The sequence below is a fragment of the Choloepus didactylus genome, chromosome 9, assembly GCF_015220235.1.
Source record: "Choloepus didactylus isolate mChoDid1 chromosome 9, mChoDid1.pri, whole genome shotgun sequence".
NCBI classification, from domain to species: domain Eukaryota; kingdom Metazoa; phylum Chordata; class Mammalia; order Pilosa; family Megalonychidae; genus Choloepus; species Choloepus didactylus.
Window position 1 is genome coordinate 59,865,825 of NC_051315.1, and position 20,017 is coordinate 59,885,841.

General features: G+C 38.7%; 1 protein-coding gene across 2 annotated transcripts in view; it reads left to right on the forward strand.

Annotated features, from left to right (window-relative positions):
* The window catches only part of MYO3B (myosin IIIB), a 348,697-nt gene that overhangs the window by 250,584 nt on the left and 78,096 nt on the right, over positions 1-20,017 (forward strand). For both annotated transcript variants that reach the window (XM_037849672.1, XM_037849673.1), the window contains 2 exons: positions 2,792-2,852; positions 3,784-3,880. In XM_037849672.1, coding sequence (XP_037705600.1) covers positions 2,792-2,852; positions 3,784-3,880 — 158 coding nt within the window. The remainder of the gene's footprint in view (positions 1-2,791; positions 2,853-3,783; positions 3,881-20,017) is intronic.

Genomic DNA, 20,017 nt, shown 5'->3' on the forward strand with positions numbered 1-20,017 from the left:
ATTTGTCTGTAGAAAACCTCCCTCCTCTTTTTCTTTTTTAGCATACAAACATATTAAGCTGGCTTAGAGTCTCTCAAAGGCTTGAATAAGGAGGGAGTCCAGTTAATGAGCCCACCCCCTGTGGAGAGTAGGAGGGTGTCTTCCACTGGCCTTTAAATCTTGAAAAGCCATGCAACCTAGGAGTTTTCAAAAGATTCTTTTCTTTGTGGGTGCACAAAAGACAAAAATTGGGGACCCAGAAGTAATTCAGCATTCAAGCTCTCTTCCATAGATTTTCTCCAAAGCTCACCAGGACTCCTAGAGGATGTCAGAATCTGTCTGCTCTCTCTGTGTCTCACAGCCACTGGGACTTGCCTAGGCTGGACAGAAGTGAGCCCTTTAGGCCCAGTGCACAGAGACCAAGGAGCATAGAGGGCATCATGGTTCAGAGGAAGAGCAGAGGATTTTGAGTCATACAAACATGGGTCAGTGTCCTAGTCCTACCAGGTTTTTGTCATGATAACTTGGCAAATCCCTTAACCTCTCTGAACCTATACATGAAGAAACTATAAAAGAGAGACAATTAAAGCACCTAGCTCAAATGGTTGTGAAGCTCCCATTAGCTGTTAAGGCATTTTTTTAAACTATGGAGTACTATATAAATGCTAATTAACTTAATTTTAATGTTAGGGGTATTCTCATTGATCTACATGTCCCATATTTTGGGGGACCACTAATTATTCTTTTAATTATTCAACTTGTTCAGTATTTATTGAGTACTTACTATGTACCAGTTACTGGGTTTGATGCTGATATAGAGTATGGAATAAAGCAGACCCAGTCCTTGCATTCGTAGAACATATATTCCATTGTAGGAGACATATGCTAAACAAATATACATACAAACAAATGTATAATTATAGCCCTCTCCCCCCAGGATGCATGAATAGGTAGAGTACAGGGATGTTCGGGGCAGTGAAACTATTCTGTATGATACTGTAAAGGTGGATACATAGCACTAGGTATTTGTCAAAGCCTATAGAACTACATAACAAAAAGGGTGATGTAAACTAGGGACATTATTTAATAAGGGATCAATATTGGTTTTTATTGTAAAAAAACATACCACACTAATGCAAGATGTTGATAATATGGTGAACTGTGTGTATGGGGTACGGGGAGTGTAATATAGAACTCTTTGTACTCAATTTTTCTGTAAACCTAAAACTGTTCTAAAAACTGAAGTCTATTAACTTAAAAATGGATGTATTGAGAAAAAGATGGAAAATGGGTGTATTAGTTAGGGTTTCCTAGGGAAACAGAATCAACAAGAGATATCTATAAATATAAGATTTATAAAAGTGTCTAACACAACTGTGGGTATGCACAAGTCCAAATTCCATAGGGCAGGCAGCAGACTGGCAACTCCAGTGAAGATGTTTGATGAATTCCTCAGGCAGCAAACTGGCAACTTTGATGAACTCCTCAGGAAATGCTTTGCTGGTCAGCCAAAGAAGAAGTGAAGGTCCTGTATCTGTCTTCAACTGATTGGATTAAATCCAGCTATTACATTCTCTCATTTTGGAAGACACGCCCTTCGTTGATATAGTCAGTCATAACTGCAGCCAATTGACTGATGATTTAATAAACCAGCCTTCCAGCCTATTAACCAGCCACAAATGTCCTTGCAGTAATGGTTAGGCCAGTGCTTGCTTGACCAGACACCTGGGTGCCATCACTTGGCCATCCTAACACATGAACCTAATGATCACAATGTGTATATTGCCTATAATCTACTATAAATGGCGGCATTTTGAAGGTTCACGAATATTGAAATTGAGCTTTTCACATATATCAAAATGAACTTGTCATCTTAAATAAAGAACAAGATTTTTGATTTAGAAGAGACTTCAGAGATAATTTGTCTCAATCCCTTCATTTTATAGATGAGGTTACTAGAACCTAGGATACTGTAGAAATTTACACAAATCACGTTTAATCATGTATGTGTGTGTCTGTGTAGGACATCAAGGGATATTGAAATGGACTAGAACCTAGATTTGCTGCCCACCCCCCCTTGTCAGTGCTTTCCACTCTGCTGGGTTCCACTGAAACACAATGTAAGGGCTGGCTCCCATTTTAACAGTTATAATTATCACATTTTTATATGTGTTCTGATTGGGGGCCCACAGAATTGTTTTTTTGTAAACTTTATTCTACGAAACATTAATATTCTAATAGATGTTAATAGGTTATCACTTTTTAGTGATATTAGTTCAGGAAACCCTGCATGTCCCCCACCCCATGGAGATCCATAAATGCATGTTGTGATTGTAAAAATAGAATTTCTGCAGTAAGGAAACCTCTTAAACTATATAGAGCTCAGCATTTCCCAAACTTTGACTACAGAATCCATTTTACATTCTTTAACAATTAATGTAATGAATGTACTGTGTGGGAAGTGCAGCCTTAACCACCTAATCTACTTGGTTGGTTTTTAATGTATGCGAAAGCCCAGTAGTACTCACTAAACCAAATTCAATGACAGGACTTTAAACAGTCAATTTCTTGAGTCTTAGGATCTCAGACTGACTGTGGATGTGTTCTAACATGTAGGAGCAACACTTTTTAAGATGCATTTCTTTGGGTTGCCCATATCCTTTTAAATCAAGGAATGAAATAGCATGTAGGGAAAGAAATGATGTGAATTTAATTAAAGAATATATTCTGATACAATGGTAGAGAAAACAGTCCTTTTTTTTAATCATCATTTTCAAACCTTTAAAAACTTTTAATTAATTTATTTATTTAGACTCTCACAAGCCCAGAGTTCTCTGAAAGGGTGTGATGTCTTCGCAGGACATGCAAATAAGGTACCCAGATATCTTGCTTCTGAATTAACTGTGTATCTTTACTTCAGACTCACATGTCCATGAATGTGAAACATGTCTGTGGCTGCTTGCTTGGGCCATCCAAACATGAAATTCTGGGTGCTGTTTTGAAGTCTTTGAGACAAAAGCCCAGCCTGCTAAAGAACTTTGGTTCAGCAGAGAGACGGGGAGGTATAGTGAACAGAGAATCAAAAGCCTGGAAATCTGCTGCTGAGAATAAATGCTGGCTGCTCCCTGAGGTGATTTGTCTCTGCACTCCACTCTCTACAGATGTTAGAGCCTCTTTCTGAGTAAGGACCTGAGGTTCTTTGGTAGTACTTTGATATGCTGCTCAAATTCAATATGTGAAATGGAGGCGTCTCTCTGTGACTTGGAGCCCATAGCAGGCTTTGAAGTCTGATCCAATTTTTGCTGCCTACTATTTGATGTTGAAAGGATGAAATGAAGAAAATGTTCAGTTTTTTCCAGTAACTCTGCTGAGCATATGTAAGATTAAAAAAACAAAATCCTTTGGATGATGTACTTAGAAATGTTAAATAGATTAATACCTTCCTATAGGTTTTCTTTTTTCTTTATTAAAAATAAATATTAAGTATAGGAGAAAATTGGCACATAGCTGTTTTTATATTCTGGGCTATAATTAATTTAGGAGGGAGCTAGGTTGACTTGTTCAGAAGAATAAATAAATGAATGAAGCAAAAGGTGTTGAGACTTTGCTACCAATTACCCCAAGGAGAGGACCTCTACTCAATTCAAATGCAAGACAGCCGCAACACACAACATCAATCCGTTATGTTTAACTTCTTCCCTTAAAACTGAGGGTAAGGGTCCCTTAGTTAAATGGAAGCCGTGTCCTTAAGGCTGCTTAATCAGAGGATAAAAATAATGTTTCTCTTACTGGGTCTTTCTGCAGCACTCATGTTCTGGGACTGATTTGCTGTTTTATCGGACATGCCGTGCTGCTCCAGATCACCAAGGCCTGAAGCCCTTGGGAGCCCCTCTAAGATTTGGTAAGAAAAACATTTTGGATTGTATGCTGCTTCTACCATTTGCATTTTTGTGTACTTTTTAATGAGTTGTTTGGGCAGTACTGGCCAGAAGACGGGACTCAAGTAGACAGTAACACGACCTAATGTTAGTAATAAGTTAAGGTTTGGGAAGCTATGAGGGCTGGAAGCAAAACTTGTATTAAAGATAGTAGTTTATCACCTAGTCACACCACCTAAGTTTACTTTTCTGAGGAAAGAATATGAATATCAAAGGCCATGTTTTTCCCTTCATTTGTAAGAACCTCAAATTATGAAACTGTTTGAAAACTTCATTTTGTAAAAGAAATATAAATAGCTGACAAGCTTTTAGTAGAGCAGACCTAGGGTTGGTAAAGAATAATTATTTAGAAAGTATTTCTGCACTTTTTGTCAACATGGCCATTCTTTCAGCAAGAATACAACTATCTTGCTGCACTCCTTTTGGAAATAGCCATTTCTGGCTCCTTTTCTAAATTCTTTGCTACAGAATATGATAAAAATCAGTTTTCAAGCTTATGTGTGGCTGTAACCAATATTCCTGGAAGATAGAAAAGAAAAACATTCATAAGAAATATTTATGAACAGGAAGGTACTAAGAACAATGTGGCCATTCCAAGAAAAGACTTTTCAACTTAAAATACTAATGTGACATATAATGTCAATCTCATCTGTTTTTCTTAAATATGCAGTAATTTCTCAGTCTCCCCAGATTACTTCTTTGCCTATTTTTCAATGACAAAGTAGTATACCACAAAGTGGGAAATGCATAATAAATGTGTTATGATCTTCAGTCCATATGGTACTAAAACTCTAGGAGAGAAATAAGAGAGGGTGTGTCCATTAAGGCAAAACCTTTTAAATGGGCATGTAGTAAATGATAAACCTGTCAAAGGGAATATTTTCTCCATAGTTAACTAGTGTTCACAAATAAGAAGAGGGTAGGGTAGTGCAAAAAAGAGGAAAATGTAGGGAAAAGATGATGTAATGGAGCAAAATCTATTATGCACAATTTTGATTGATATTCTTCTCCATCCAAACAGACAATCTCTGCCTTTTAACTGGGAGTATTTAGACCATTTACATTTAATGTGATTATGGATCTATTTGGATTTAAATCTTCATCTTGCTGTTTGTCTTCTATTTGTCCCATTTAGCCTTTGATTTCCTTTAACACTCTACTTTAAAATGGATGAAATTCCCAAAAACAAAATGAAACAGTATGGTTGTATCTAAAGGCATAGACTTGCCTGGATTCAAATCTCTGCTCTCCTGTGTAATATTAACCAAGTTACTTAACATCTTCTTACTAATACCTACATATGTAAGATGAGGGAAATAATAATTCATGTCTGAGAGGGTTGTAATGAGGATTAAATGAGCTAGTGTAAATAAAGGGCATACCATAGTATCTGGTTTATAGAAAGGGTTCAATAAATGTCAGCTTTTGTGGTTCTCGTTATTGATATATAAATGCAAAGTTAATCTTCTATTAAAAATGAGTACAAATTGTATGTAGAGGAATAAAGTCTTATTGTAAGGCATTAAGTTTTGGTGGGATAGTTCAGGGAGAGTAAACATATATTGCATTTTGAATGAATAACTATTAATGAGAAAGGAGGTTTGTTGGATTACAATCATGGCTCTCAGTCTTTAGGAAATTATCCCCAAAAGTCAAACATTAAAAAGTTATACCTTGGATTTGCTTTAAATGGCTCATAGGCACTTTCCTTTCACAGGTGACCCTTCCTTCCAGTCTAAAGGGTTTTCTGTTGGGTCTGCCACCATCTCCGTTACTTTCACTTGTCTCTTGCAAACACATCCTATGTGGTCTTTCTGGTACCTCCAGTCTTTTCCTCCTTCAAGTTCTCTTAGGCATAGTTGCTCAAAGAGTTTTTCTAAAACACAACTCTGATCATGACATTCTCTTCCTCCACACTTCAGTGGCTCCCACCATTGCCCGAGCATCAGTTCTAAGCTTCTTGGTGTGATATTCAAGGTTTTCTATATTCTGGTTCTAATTTTCCTTTCTAATTATATCTTCCATTGATCTCTCTTCCATACCCTGTGCTTTAAAATGCCCAAATAATCTCTATTCTCCAAACATCCTTGGTGCAGTTTTTTCCTCCTTTGTGACTTTATTCATGCTGCTCCCTGTGCTCCACATGTCCTTCTTCCTTGTTCATTTGTCTGAATCCTCCCCATGTTCAGGGTCCACAGTGGCTCCCAAACTCTGTGCCCTTCATTTTTTCATATAATACTTATCACATTCTGCCTTGTATTATAGTTATTTTTATATATCCACTGGATTTTAAACCCTCTGAGATAATAGTTTCATTCATGAATTCCCCTCACCACCTAGCCTAGGTCCTCAAATTGAATTTTCAGGCACGCAAAGGCATTATGAAATATAATAGAAGCAAGAATAAGATGAAACTCTACTTGAGTAAGGGAGTCAAAGAAAGGTTTTAAAAAGTATTCCTCATAATCTTGAGACAAAAATAAATGCCTATTAGTCAACCTGAAGTAGACATAATACCAGTGGAACAAGTTAAAACAATCCAAACTATTTCATATTGTTGCTGTTGTTATTTTGGGCAGGAGGGGAGGGGACAGGTTTAGATAGTAAAAAACATTCTATAAATCAAATTCTCCTTGACCTTAGAAAGTAACAGAGATTAATTAGAGAATGGAAGTTTTCCATTTTAATATATATTTTCAAGGTTATTGTTCTAGTTTGCTAATGCTGCCGGAATGCAAAACACCAGAGACGGATTGGCTTTTATAAAAGGGGGTTTATTTGGTTACACAGTTACAGTCTTAAGGCCATAAATTGTCCAAGGTAACACATCAGCAATTGTGTACCTTCACTGGAGGATGGTCAGTGGTGTCCAGAAAACCTTTGTTAGCTACGAAGGCACATGGCTGGTGTCTGCTCCAAAGTTCTGGTTTCAAAATGGCTTTCTCCCTGGATGTTCCTCTCCAGGCTGTAGTTCCTCAAAAATGTCACTCTTAGTTGCTCTTGGAGTGTTTTTCCTCTCTTAGCTTCTCTGGAGCAAAAGTCTGCTTTCAACGCCGTCTTCAAACTGTCTCTCATCTGCAACTCCTGTGCATTCTTCAAAGAGTCCCTCTTGGCTGTATCTCCTCTTCAGAAGTTCACTCTCAGCTGCACTGAGTTCCCTCTGCCCATCAGCTCATTTATATGGCTCCAACAATCAAGGCCCACCCTGAATGGGTGGGGCCATGCCTCCTTGGAAATATCTCATCAGACTTATCACCTCCAGTTGGGTGGGGCGCATTTCCATGCAAATCTAATCAGCACCAAAACGTCTGCCTCACAAGACTGCATCAAAGAATATGGCTTTTTCTGGGGGACATAATACATTCAAACTGGCACAGTTATCAATTGCAGAAACGAGTATATTTTAAAAGAGACATTTTAGTAAATTATAGCTTTTGTATAATTCTTTGCCTAAAATGATCCATTATTTCAATCCATGCTTTTGTGGAGCGTTGAATGAGAATATTGTGACCACTTCAGTTTTTTTAAATAAAACAACACTAATATCCGACAAGTTTGCCTGTCACCTTGCAATGAGGGCTAACTTCATTGTACCATAGAGGGGAATCAAGTTAAGTTACTCTATCAGGATAGCTCTAATCAGAGCAGGCATACAATGAAGTATCTAAATGTGTAAATGCAGGGCTGGTCCAAAGGCTCTCTCCAGCCCTTTAACCAGAGATCCTAAGAAGTGTCATTAACTGGCCCATTTGGGCCTGGTCATTCCTTACATGCCAGAGGAAGGTACCATGTACCCAGAACATGTCACTTTGGCCACTAGTCCACACAGTTAAATATTTGGGCGGCCAGGAATATATACAGACCTGATTTGATTTCCCTACATAAAACATTATTCTTAAGGCATTTGTCCTTTTATTCATTTCATTCATTTATTTACTCAACAAATTATTAGCACCTACTAAGTGCCAGGAACTGTTGTGCCAGTACTTCTCAAACCATTCATTTTGAAGGACCAGTTTTTGTGCTTGATTTCTAATTTGCATAAACTGATACTTTTGTAAAATACAATAAAAATTAATTACTAGAAAGATAAGCACCCACTTGGATGTTGTGTCAATTTCAGATTGATCTGAAATTTTCTAAATACTTTAAATTTCTTTACTAATCATGTGGACCAGTAACAAGAGTCAGTCTGCAGACCATACTTCAGAAGCCTTGTTATAGGCTAGTAATACATTAGTAAATGACACAGTCAAAAATTCCTACCCTCATGATACTACATTCTAGCAGATGGAAACAGAAAATAAACAATATACATAATAAATAAGTCAGTTGCACCAGATGTTAGAAGGGTTGTGTCATGGAAGGGAAGCAGAATACAGCAAAAGAGAGTAGCTGGAGTGTGGAGGGCAAGATTGAAAGGACAGTTGTACTTTTAAATAGGGTGATCAGGGTGGGCTTCATTGAGAAAGTAAGGTTTGAGGAAAGACTTGAAGGAGGCAAACTAGTAGCCATGTGCATATCTAAGAGAAGCACGGGCCAGCAGAGGGAAAGGCCAGGGCAGAGGGAAAGGCCATGGCAGAGGCCCTAGGAAGAAAGCATGTGTGCAATATTTTAAAAATAGAAAGAAGCCAGTGTGACTGGAGCTGAGACAGCAAGGAGAGATGGAGAAGATGAGGAGCCAGATCATGCAGGGTCAGTACTTCTGAAACCTCAGTGTCATAAAAAACAGTCTTGGGGATCCAGCTAAAATGAAGATTCGGATTCTCTAGGTCAGGGATGGGTCCTGAGAGTCTGCAGTTCTAACAAGCTCCCAGGTGCTGCCAATGCTGGTCTGTGGTCCGTGTTTTAAGTAGTGAGCATACAGTGAAATGGGGAGCCACTGAGCATTTTCATCAGAGGAGTGGTATGATCTGAGTTATGCTTTAAAATGATCATTCCAGCTGCTGGGTTGAAAATAGACTATGGATATCATCAAGGAATGAGATATTCTGTTGAAGTGAATTTTTCAGACAGCATAGACTTTTTAAAATCTGTGTTCCCCTTTTCATACTGAGTGTACTGAGCACAATTTTTCTTATTTTTACTGTCTTGGGACATGATTAGTAATAAAAATTATCACACAGAGCTGTAATGTAGACAGTTCCTGAGAGACGATGGTGAAATGAAGCTACCTACCTTTGTTAAGGTAAATTAAATGACCCTTGTTCTAGTTCCTCAAAAATGTCACTCTTAGTTGCACTTGGGGCCTTTGTCCTCTCTTAGCTTCTCTGGAGCAAGAGTCTGCTTTCAATGTCCGTCTTCGAACTGTCTCTCATCTGCAGCTCCTGTGCTTTCTTCAAAGTATCCCTCTTGGCTGTAGCTCCTCTTCAAAATGTCCCTCACAGCTGCACTGAGTTCTTTCTGTTAGTCAGCTCATTTATGTGGCTCCATGGATCAAGGCCCACCCTCAATGGGTGGGCCCATGCCTCCAAGGAAATATCTCATCAGTTATCACCTACAGTTGGGTGGGTCACATCTCCATGGAAACATCCAGTCAAAAGGTCACACCCTAATCAAAAAGACCAATCAATCTGCCCCACAAGATTACATCAAAGATAATGGCATTTTGGGAGACATAATATATTCAAACTGGCACAACCCTCAACCATTTTTTTCTTTCTTCTCTCTCAACATAATGCTGATGCTTCTTGCTTTTGTTAATGTGTTCACCTTTTGTAACATGCTTTCTATCCCCTTCTCTCTTTCCTTTTCTCCTTTGTTACAGTCTAAAAAACAGGTTTTGAATATTTTTTCTCCATAAGAGAAATGGGTTCTGAATGGGGGATTGAGGAAATCCCTTATGAATAAACGAAAGGGAACTAATACATGAGGGGCACCTATTATAGGCACTGGGCTATATCTGTATTTTCTTAGTGTGAAGTATACAAACTTTAGTTTAACTTCGTAAACTGTGCTTGTTCAAGAACTTCTGTTGTCTGGTCCTAGGTTTTCTGTTATATTCTGAATAAAGTTCCAGATATATGTCCTCACTTAAGTAAGGTAGCTCCGTATTTTTTTTTATCTTCTAGTCTACAGAGGGTATAAATTAATATGTGTTTTGAAGTCAATAAAGTTATTGCACCTCTAAAGGTAACTTTGCATTGCATCTTGAAGATGGCATGCATTTGAATTTTTAGTGTAGAGATAATTGTGCAAAGGGGCAAGTGGCATTGTGCCAGCTTCCTGAAGGCTCACAGTTGGCAGTGCACAAGGTCAGGCTATGGTAGAAAACCACTCAGAGAGTGTGTAGTAAAAGTTTAGTGATCTGATTTCAGATCATTTGTGATGTGACTTGTCCACCCCACGACTGCCGAACGAATCACAGACTTTGGTCCAACTGCTTCTTTAATGCCATATGCTTCATTATTTCCCTTTATCTTTCATGTTGCTCATTAGCAAATTTTGTTAATTTTTAGAAGTTCAGCTATCAGAAAGAAAACTTGGGACTATATTTCATTCTTACAACTCTCATAACGTAGGGTGACCAGTCATCACACTGTATCTGAATTGGTATGAAAGACTTTCAGCACTAAAACTGGGATGGTCCTTGGTAAATTGGAATGAGTTGGTCACCCTATTATAATATTGGAAGGTGAGCTCAATTTGGGCAAGAATAATTTTTAAAAATTAGATTGCTAAAACAGGCAAGACTGAGCCTTAGATCTGTGCTACAGAATTGCATCACACTGGCCACCTGCATTCAGAAGTGGTTGCAAGCAGCTTGCTGAACGGCAACGATGGTGATCATTCAGGGCTCAGATGCCTTTCATTTTGCAGAGAGAGCACATGGAAACTAGATTCAAAATGGAGGGTGGGCTACTGGGCCTCTTCACTCCATACCCAATTTTGTTACTGAGTGCCATACACTAGACTGCAAGGCTGTGGTGTCTTCACTTATGGGTAGTCGCTGGTGTTCTGAATCCCCACACTTTTCCTCTCCATTAGGCTGAGAATATCTCTTCTTCTCTTGACTGAGGACCATAGAATTCATGGTAAACCCTCAACAGTGAGATTTGGTCAAGTCTCTTTCTCAGGTGGTTTCTCAATGAGATGGTAAAGGAATTACAGGTATGGAGTTCTCATCGTTAGCATGTAAGTTGGAAGAAACACCTCCTTGTTAAAGGATCCTTTTAGACCAGTAGTTCTCAAACTTCAGCAGGCATCAGAATCACCTGGATGGCTTGTTAGAACATAGATTGCAGGGCCCACCCCAGAGTTTCTAATGAGGTAAGGGATGCATTTCTAACAAGTTCCCAGATAATGTGATGCCACTGGTCTTGGGACCATACTTTGAGAACCAGTGTTTTAGACATTTCCCTATTTCTATGATACTACATTGAATCAGAAAAAGTGAACTTCACATATGTGTTTTTTTATTCATTCATTCAACAAATATTTATTGAGGAACTACTATATGTCAACCACAGGGCCAGGAAGTGAAGTATGACACTTTAAGAGAGAAATACAATTCTAGTATTTTTGTTCTTACCGATGTTTTTCAAAGTCTATTCAGTGACATGCTGAGCGTCCTCATTTATCTCAGGTGGTCTCATGAAACATTCAGTAAGTTGTCAAGAACAAAGTTACATTTGCTTGTAGTTTTGTTGTACGGGAGGAGGAGGGAAGTGTTCCATCTTTTTAAAAGTCTATAGCCTCTCAATTTCTAAAATTATTAGGAATTATTGCCTTTAAAAGATATTTCCAACATACCCCTGCCAGCCCAGTATGTCTGCATGGCCAAATTGCTCTAGAAACCTGCAAATTAGAGTATTTGCATGTATCTCTAATATTAGTTTTTGTGTCCTGGCTTTTTGTGAAAGAATTGAGGAAGACAGAAAATGGGTCTACAAAGTTTGAGGCTTCTAGGAATGAGGTCAGGAGGATGAGAGGAGAAAAAGAAGAGATGATAGTTCTCTTATTCCCAAATTTGATTTCTAATTTAGCCCCATTTATACTAATCATACATCCTTTCCATTTTGCTTAAAAGACTTTTCTCATTTTTAAGAGCTCTGGGTTGGGGGTTGTCTTTGTTTTACTTTAAATTGTAATTTTGGAAAGAGAATAGAGTGCTTGGGACATAAATTGTGATCATGGGGGTTACCCCAGCTGAGGCTTCTGTCTCAAGTTGTTCTCTAAGGGAGCTTTTTAATGTACCTACCAAGGGGAAAGATTCATTGTGATGCCCCATTGTCCCTGAAATTTGGGAATTTGGGTGTGAAAGAAGATGGGCATTCCATGTAGGTTGGTGCTGCATCCACTCTCAGCCAGCTGAGTTATAGCGGGATTCTGACACCATGGAGGAGTTGACGCTGGAAGAGGAGGGAAGGAAAAGCAGCCGAAGCTGTGAGAGCGGTCATTAGAAATGGGGAGGTCTTTTCTCAGGCTACCATTCCCGAGGCCAGTATACCTCAGGGAAAACTTTTCTGTGGCTTGTTCTCATTCCTGCAACTAATTTAAGTATGTTAAAAAACTAGATAGTTTTTCAATGTTATTTCTGCTTACACTGTTACTGCAAGCATTTCTGAGAAAAGTTCCTGTTGAACTTTTCTGGTGCTTTCCTGAGTGTTTAGGTCAGATGCACTTTTTGCCAATAACTAGTTAGGTTCTGGCGTTTACCCAGGACATCAGGGCTGCAGCTGCCAAACACTGCCAGGATAGGAGAGTTGAACGAGGCTATTGGCCTTCCAGAATTTGATGTTGATTGCATGGCTGTAAAATGTGCCTAGAGGGATTTTATTTTTGAATTCTTTTCTTATTTGATGTATTTGAAATAGTGCATACCTTATAGGCTGCCCTGTTAGCCTTAGCTGCCTACTTTATTTCATTTGAAAGGAGACTCTTTTCAACTTTGAAATTAAACATACAGTTGTTTAGTGGTAGGAGTGGAGTGATTCTTCTTCTTTTTAATTTTGTTTGTTTTCCAAAATTGCAAGTAATGAAATTTTAAAAATTGTGGTAACATGTATATAACATAATATGTGCCATTTTAGCCATTTTAAGTGTACGATGTGCTATCACCACCATCCACTACCAAAACTTTTCATCATCCAAAATAGAAACTCTGTACCCATTCATCATACAATAAGTCCCCATTCCTCCTCACCATCCCCCTCCCAGCTACTGCTACAGTAACCTCTAATCTAATTTCTGTCTCTGAATTTGCTTGTTCTAGATATTTCATATAAATGAGATCATGCAATGTTTGTCCTTTTGTGTCTGGCTTATTTCACTCAGCATAATGTTTCCATGATTCATCCATATTGTAGCATGTATCAGAATTTCATTCCTATCTATGGTTGAATAATATTCCACTGTATGTATGTGTCACATGTTGTTTATTCACTCATCTGTTGATGGACACTTGAGTGCTTCCACCTTTTGACTATTGTGAATAATGCTGCCATGAACATCAGTTTACAAGTATCTGTTTGAGTCTCTGCTTCAGTTCTTTGGGGTATTTACCTAGAAGTGGAATTGGCAAGTCATATGGTAATTCTAAGTTTAACTTTTTGAGGAACTGCCAAACTGTCTTCCCAGTACCATTTTACATTCCCACCAGCAATGTACAAGGGCTCCTATCTCTCTACATCCTTTCCATCACTTGTTATTTTCTGTTTGTTTGGGTTTTTTTTTCCCATAATAACCATCCTAGTGGGTGTGAAGTGGTATGGAAGTAATGAATTTTTTAATTTATCAGGAGAGAAATGTTTTTAAATAAATCTTATTCTCACCTTGGCTCACCACCAACTTTCTGAAGAAAGTTAACTAAATCAGTCTCAGAAGAAAAAGGTTGTACAGCAGTTGAATATATGGGAACTGTAACATAAGTCTGTTCCGTAAATTATAATCAATTTTAAGTGCTATAGAGGCAACAGAAGTACTCCCAAATCAAATAAGCAAGCAAGAAAAAAAAAAAAAAACTTAGGTATGTGACTGTGGACTGAACAATTGAAAGATACTTCTTTCAGTTTTTATTTATTTATTTATTTTAGTTTCTTGGTTTCCTCACCATTTATCCTCTTTAAGTAACTAGAACTCTTCTAGAATGGCTGGGAATACTCTGGCGTTGTCTGCCCTATAAAAACAGTATTTTGCAAGAGAGAAATTGTGGTTTAAATTCAAAGAGGGCTAGGAGAAAATGAAATGCATCCTTATTATTCATTCATTCAGGTAGTCATTTGACAGATGTTTATTGAGTGCTTACTAAGTGGCAGGTACCATGTTGGGTGCTGGCAATACAGAAGGGAGCAGCATCCAGGCATGCCCTCATGATGCTTACATTCCAAAGAAGAAGTGGACAAGTAAACCTGAAATCAATCTTCTTTGACCATGGTGTTGATAGGCGTGATCACAGGAGCTTGGAAGCTACAACAGGGAAATCTGTTCTCAGGAGAACAGAGAGGGGTCAGTCAGACTGACACCAGAGCTGAGATTTGAGCAGTGTTGGTCAGGAAAAGAGTAGGGAAAGGTGTTTCTAGCTGTCTGCTTGTTTGCTTTCCACACTGGGCAGAAGTTCACATGTGAAAGATATGTGATTGTGGTTGGTTTCTTTTTTTTCACATTTAAAAATTCTGAAATGTAATATGTCTACAGAAAAAAATGTTTAAAACAGAGACAGAGCATGTGAGGAATTATTATAAATCAAGTATCCATGTAACCACCACCAAGGGAACAAAACAGAACATGCCAGTACCTGAGAAGCCCCAGATACCCTTTCCTTACTATGACTGCTTTCTCTTCCCTAGTGGTAACCACCTGAGTAAGCATCCCTAGATATTACAGTTTATAATTATATTTTTCCCTGTTTTTGAACCTCATCTAACTGGAATCATATAGGTGTATTTGTTGGTATCTAGCTTCTTCTTTTGCCTTAACATTTTATTTTTAAGATGAATTCCTTCATTTTCATTGCTGTGTAGTATTCCTTTAGAGGAATAGACCCCACTTTATGAATCTGTTCTTGTCAATGGGCATCTGAGTTGTTTCCAGTTTGGCACTCTTACCAAGAATTGCTGCCCATGGATGATGGTCCCTTACACTTAGCAGTGTGGCATAGCAGGCTCTGTAGTCAGACTTAAATATGAATCCCAACTCTGCCACTCCAACAGCTTTATGACTTTGGGCAAATCACTAAACTTCTCTGTGCCTCTCTTTCTTCACCTGTAAAGCAGGAATGGTAGAGGTGCGTGTTCCTAGAGCTCGCAGATGAGGTGCTCAGCACCGTACATGGCCTAGTGAGCATCCAATAAAAGTGTGCTGCTGCATGGGGTTGTGTTTGTTACTTGTGGAGTATTTAATTTTTCTATGAGTAAGTTTTATACCATGTTCATTGGCCTGACTTATCTGGATTTAGAGTTATAGATGCCTTTGAGATCCTTTTGTTCAACTCTCTCATCTGAGACCTAGGTGGGTCAAGTGTCTGGCTAGTGACACCGAGCAATGGAGTGGATACTTTCCTAACACTTTTCCCTAGAGCTGGGTCCAGAGCAGACAGGGTTGACAACTAGAGGAAACCTTGTTGCTAGACCAGCTCTCATGGTCCAGACTATTCTCAATGGTTCTTTGGGCAGCCAGTTTAGCTTCTTAAATGTATTTTCCTCTTCTTAAGAGGCTGAACATTTAGCTCTACATTCAGCAATAAGCTGTGGAGTCTATGACATTATGCCCAAGTTACCTGTATTTGTTCATTGGTCAGAGATTAGGATTTCAAGGGTTCTATCTCAATAAGGTTCAGAGGCAAGGGATCAAAACAAGGGCTGTTCAGTCATACTTGGGTGACATTAGCTATAGTTGTTTTGTTTACCTGGGACTGCTGTCGAATTTGGATTAAAAAGACTTGTGATTTTTTTAAAAAGGAACATACACATTTCTCATTAAACAGTGAAGCTATGAATGTAGTTGTGGTAACAACAGTAGGGAGAGTTCAGAATAAGCAATTGATATTAAATGAGTCCACAGTTTTTCTCCCAAACAAGAACAATTCATAGTGACTGCCTGACTCCCAGCTTCCAGTCTTTTTGCTTTATGCAAAGCAGAGTTTTTCCTAAGCACTGCCTGCCCCAACTCCCATCCTTTTGCAGCTCCACATTTCTCACCTCTTACCAGTGCTTTGCTGGCATTTAAACCTTGTAGGGGACATTAAACTTTCCTGCTCTGTGATCTGCATTTTGAGGTTCCTAAGAATGCATGTGTGTGTGTGTGTGTATGTGTGTGTGTTTTGCTTTGGCAACTTTGAGGGGACTCTAGGTCAGGACATGTCCTTCCAAACAAAACTCCAGATGATTGGTTTAATGCATGTAAAATAAAGCCTGCCACGTGGTACATTAGACAGGGTTCTCCAGAGAAACAAAACAACAGGCTTTGTGTGTAAGTATAAAAATACTATGAGCTTTTTTATAGAAATTGGCTCACGTGACTGTTGGGATTGGCAAGTCTGAATTCCATAGGGTATGCTACAAGTTGGAAACTCCAAAGAAGATGATGTTGAATTCCCCAAAAGAAACAGGCTCTCTGAGCTAGAGATAGAAATTATTTCTGACTACTGAAATCATCAGTTCTCACTATAAGACCTTCAATTGATAGAATGAGACTTCGCTTATTGCTGAAGGCAGTCTCCTTTGTTGATTGTAGATGTAATCAGCCAGAGATGCGATCAACTGACTGATGATTTAAAACCATGAAATAACCTCACAGTAATAATCAGACCAGTGCTTTCTTGACCAAACAACTGGAGACACCATAACCTAGCCACCTTGACTTATGAACTTAGTGAGCACATAATAAATGTTTAGCTGCTGCTACTGATATTCCTCAGTCATCAAATGAGAATCACTTTTTGCCATGTTAATTCCTTGCTTCTTTCTGTTCAAATCAACAAGTCTTTTGGAGGGTACTAAGACTCCTATAACTGTACTTGGTTTTTTTTGTTGATGTCACCACAAGCCTCAAGAGTTTATCACCTTGAATCTTTACTACATTTAAAGAGAGTGGGACTAATTTGTTGGTATTTTGTGCCTGGCAGTTTCCATAATGGGAGGGAGTTATGTTTCATTAATCCACCTAAATGGTATAGGAATATTTAGAGCTCCCACCGACTGAGATCCCCATTTTCTTTCTCCACCATTGAAAAGATCTGTTTGGCTGCTTAGCAGTGAGCAATTAGAACAGCCAGTCTACCCAGACGTCAGGCTGGGTTAGTCTGACCTAATATACATGTAGACGTAGTTTTCCCAAAGGGACCCTTCCTTTTTAAAGGAAGAAATTAATGATATCCTTTTTCATTAAATTGGTGCCAGGTATTTTTCCTAAGCTTTGGAAAAGATCCACAAAGCTCTTAGGGAATGAGTTTATGCACTATCCTAATTTCAAAGGAGAAGTTCTCAACAGCCTGGCTCTGCCAAAGGGAGACACAAATGTCTGCATTTATGCACAAATCAGATAAGTGCAAAGAGCTCTAGGCTTGTTTCTGCTCTTAAATGATTTGTCCTCCAAAGGATATTTTCGATGCTAACTCATTATAAAAAGTATGAATGTTTGGGGTATGGGTAGGGGACAGAACATCCAAAGATCCGCTCCAAATTTGCAAGGGTCAAATGACAAAGTGTCGGTTTCCTTTGGCTTTCACTGATATATTTGCCCATGCCCAGTACAGTCCAGCTGTGCCAGTTTGAATGTATTATGTCCCCACAAACGCCATTATCTTTGATGTAATCTTGTGTGGGTGGACCTATCAGTGTTAGATTGTAATTCTTTTGAGAGTTTCTATGGAGATGTGCCCCACCCAACTGTGGGTGATGACTCTGATTGGATAATCTCCATGGAGGTGTTGGCCCGCCCATTGGGTGGGTCTGAATTAAATTACTGGAGCACTATATAAGATCAGACAGAAGGGGCAAGCTGCTACAGCCAGGAGGGACACTTTGAAGAACGCACAGAAGCTGAGAAGAAGAGCTGCATGTGAGAGACAGTTTGAAGATGGCCGTTGAACGCAGACTTTTGCCCTTGAGAAGCTAAGAGAGGAAAAACACCCAAAGAGAAGCTAAGAGTGACATTTTTGAGGAACTGCAGCCTAGATAGAGGAACATCCTGGGAGAAAGCCATTTTGAAACCAGAACTTTGGAGCAGACGCCAGCCACGTGCCTTCCCAGCTAACAGAGGTTTTCCGGACACCATTGGCCATCCTCCAGTGAAGGTACCCGATCACTGATGTGTTACCTTGGACACTTTATGGCCTTAAGACTGTAACTGTGTAACCAAATAAACCCCCTTTTATAAAAGCCAATCCATCTCTGGTGTTTTGCATTCCAGCAGCATTTGCAAACTAGAACACCAGCTCACAACTTCATACTTGTACTCTGCCTTCTGATTTCGAATTTGAGTTGCCGTTTAGAGAGCAGGCACTTCCCCTCACTCGTGGGCTGCTCCTTCTTCACTCCACACCGCATCCTTGTGTTCAGTCCATTAATGGAGCCCCACTTCATGTAGTAGTTTCTGTTTAAAACTGTGGGAAGGCACTGGAAAAAATACCTCATGTTTTCTCTCCCTTTAAATGGGGAGTTAGAATAGATACCCCCTCCACCTCACCACTTGTGAGCAAATTAACCCATAAGAGCATAGGGGAAAACCTATAAATTATTGCTGAATGATCAGAGGATTGGACTCACTCTGCATAAATGTTTTGCTTGCCAGTTATCTATAACCAGAGATTTATAAACATTGACTTTAAAGTGGTTCTCTTCTCTTCAGCACTGCTGACAAATGGTCACCCAGGCTGACTTCACACATTTTTTTGCAGGCTTTTTTACATCATGAGCTCTTCTGGGAAGTTAATGGAAGCCATGCATCCTAACCCTAGAAAAATGGGAAAATGCACACCCACAATATTTTGCACATAATGCCAAGGACTCTGTGAACTCCTTTCATGATCCCATGAAGGGTCTTCACCCCAGCTTAAGAAATCCTTGTATTAGTGAGAAGAGTTGACTGATTTTTTTTTCAATTTTATCAAAATATATTCACATACCACACAAACCATCCAAAGTCTACAATCACTGGCTCACAGTATCATCACATAGTTGTGCATAAATCCCTGTGATCAATTTTAAAACTTTCTCATTACTCCAGAACAGAAATAAGAATAAAAAATAAAACCCAAATCATCCTATACCCCATATGCCCCCTATTGTTGACCCATAGTATTGATGTAGTAAATTTGTTACTGTTTATGAAAGAATAATAAAATATTGCTATAGCTATTGCCATAGTTTGCAATAGCTATGTTTTTCCCATATACTCCTCTATTATTATTATTATATTATTATTATTATTAACATTTCTAGCAGTTCATGCAAGAACTTATTTATAATTGTTGCGTTAATCGGTGGCATACATGATACTTTAAACAACCACTTTCATTCAAATTCAACTACAATACAGCACTATTACTTATAATCCCAATAACGAGCTACCATCACCTCTGCCGATTCCTAAATATTTAACTTCAACCTCATTAACAGTTCTGTACATATTAGGTAACCGGTTCCCCTCTTCTAGCTTCTGTCTATCTCTAGGTACCCTATATTCTACATTTTAAGACTCTGAGTTTACATGTGTTAGTTAGTTCATTTTAGTGAAATCATACAATATCTGTCCTTTTGTGTCTGGCTTGTTTCACTCAGCATTATGTCCTCAAGGTTCATGAATGTAGTCACATGCTTCGGGACCTCATTCCTTCTCACTGCTGCATAATATTCCATCATATGTATGTACCACATTTTGTTTATCCATTCTTCTGTTGATGGGCTCTTGGATTATTGCGGTCTTTTGGCAATTGTGAATAATGTCACTATGAACATTGGTGTACAAATGTCTGTTCGTATCCCTGTTTTCAGATCTTCTGAGTATATACCAAGTAGTAGAATTGCTGGGTCATAAGGCAACTCAATATTTAGTTTTCTGGAGAACCGCCAAACTGTCTTCCACAGTGGCTGCACCATTTTGCATTTTACATTTACATTGTTGGTGGATATGTATTCCTATTTCTCCACATCCTCTCAAAC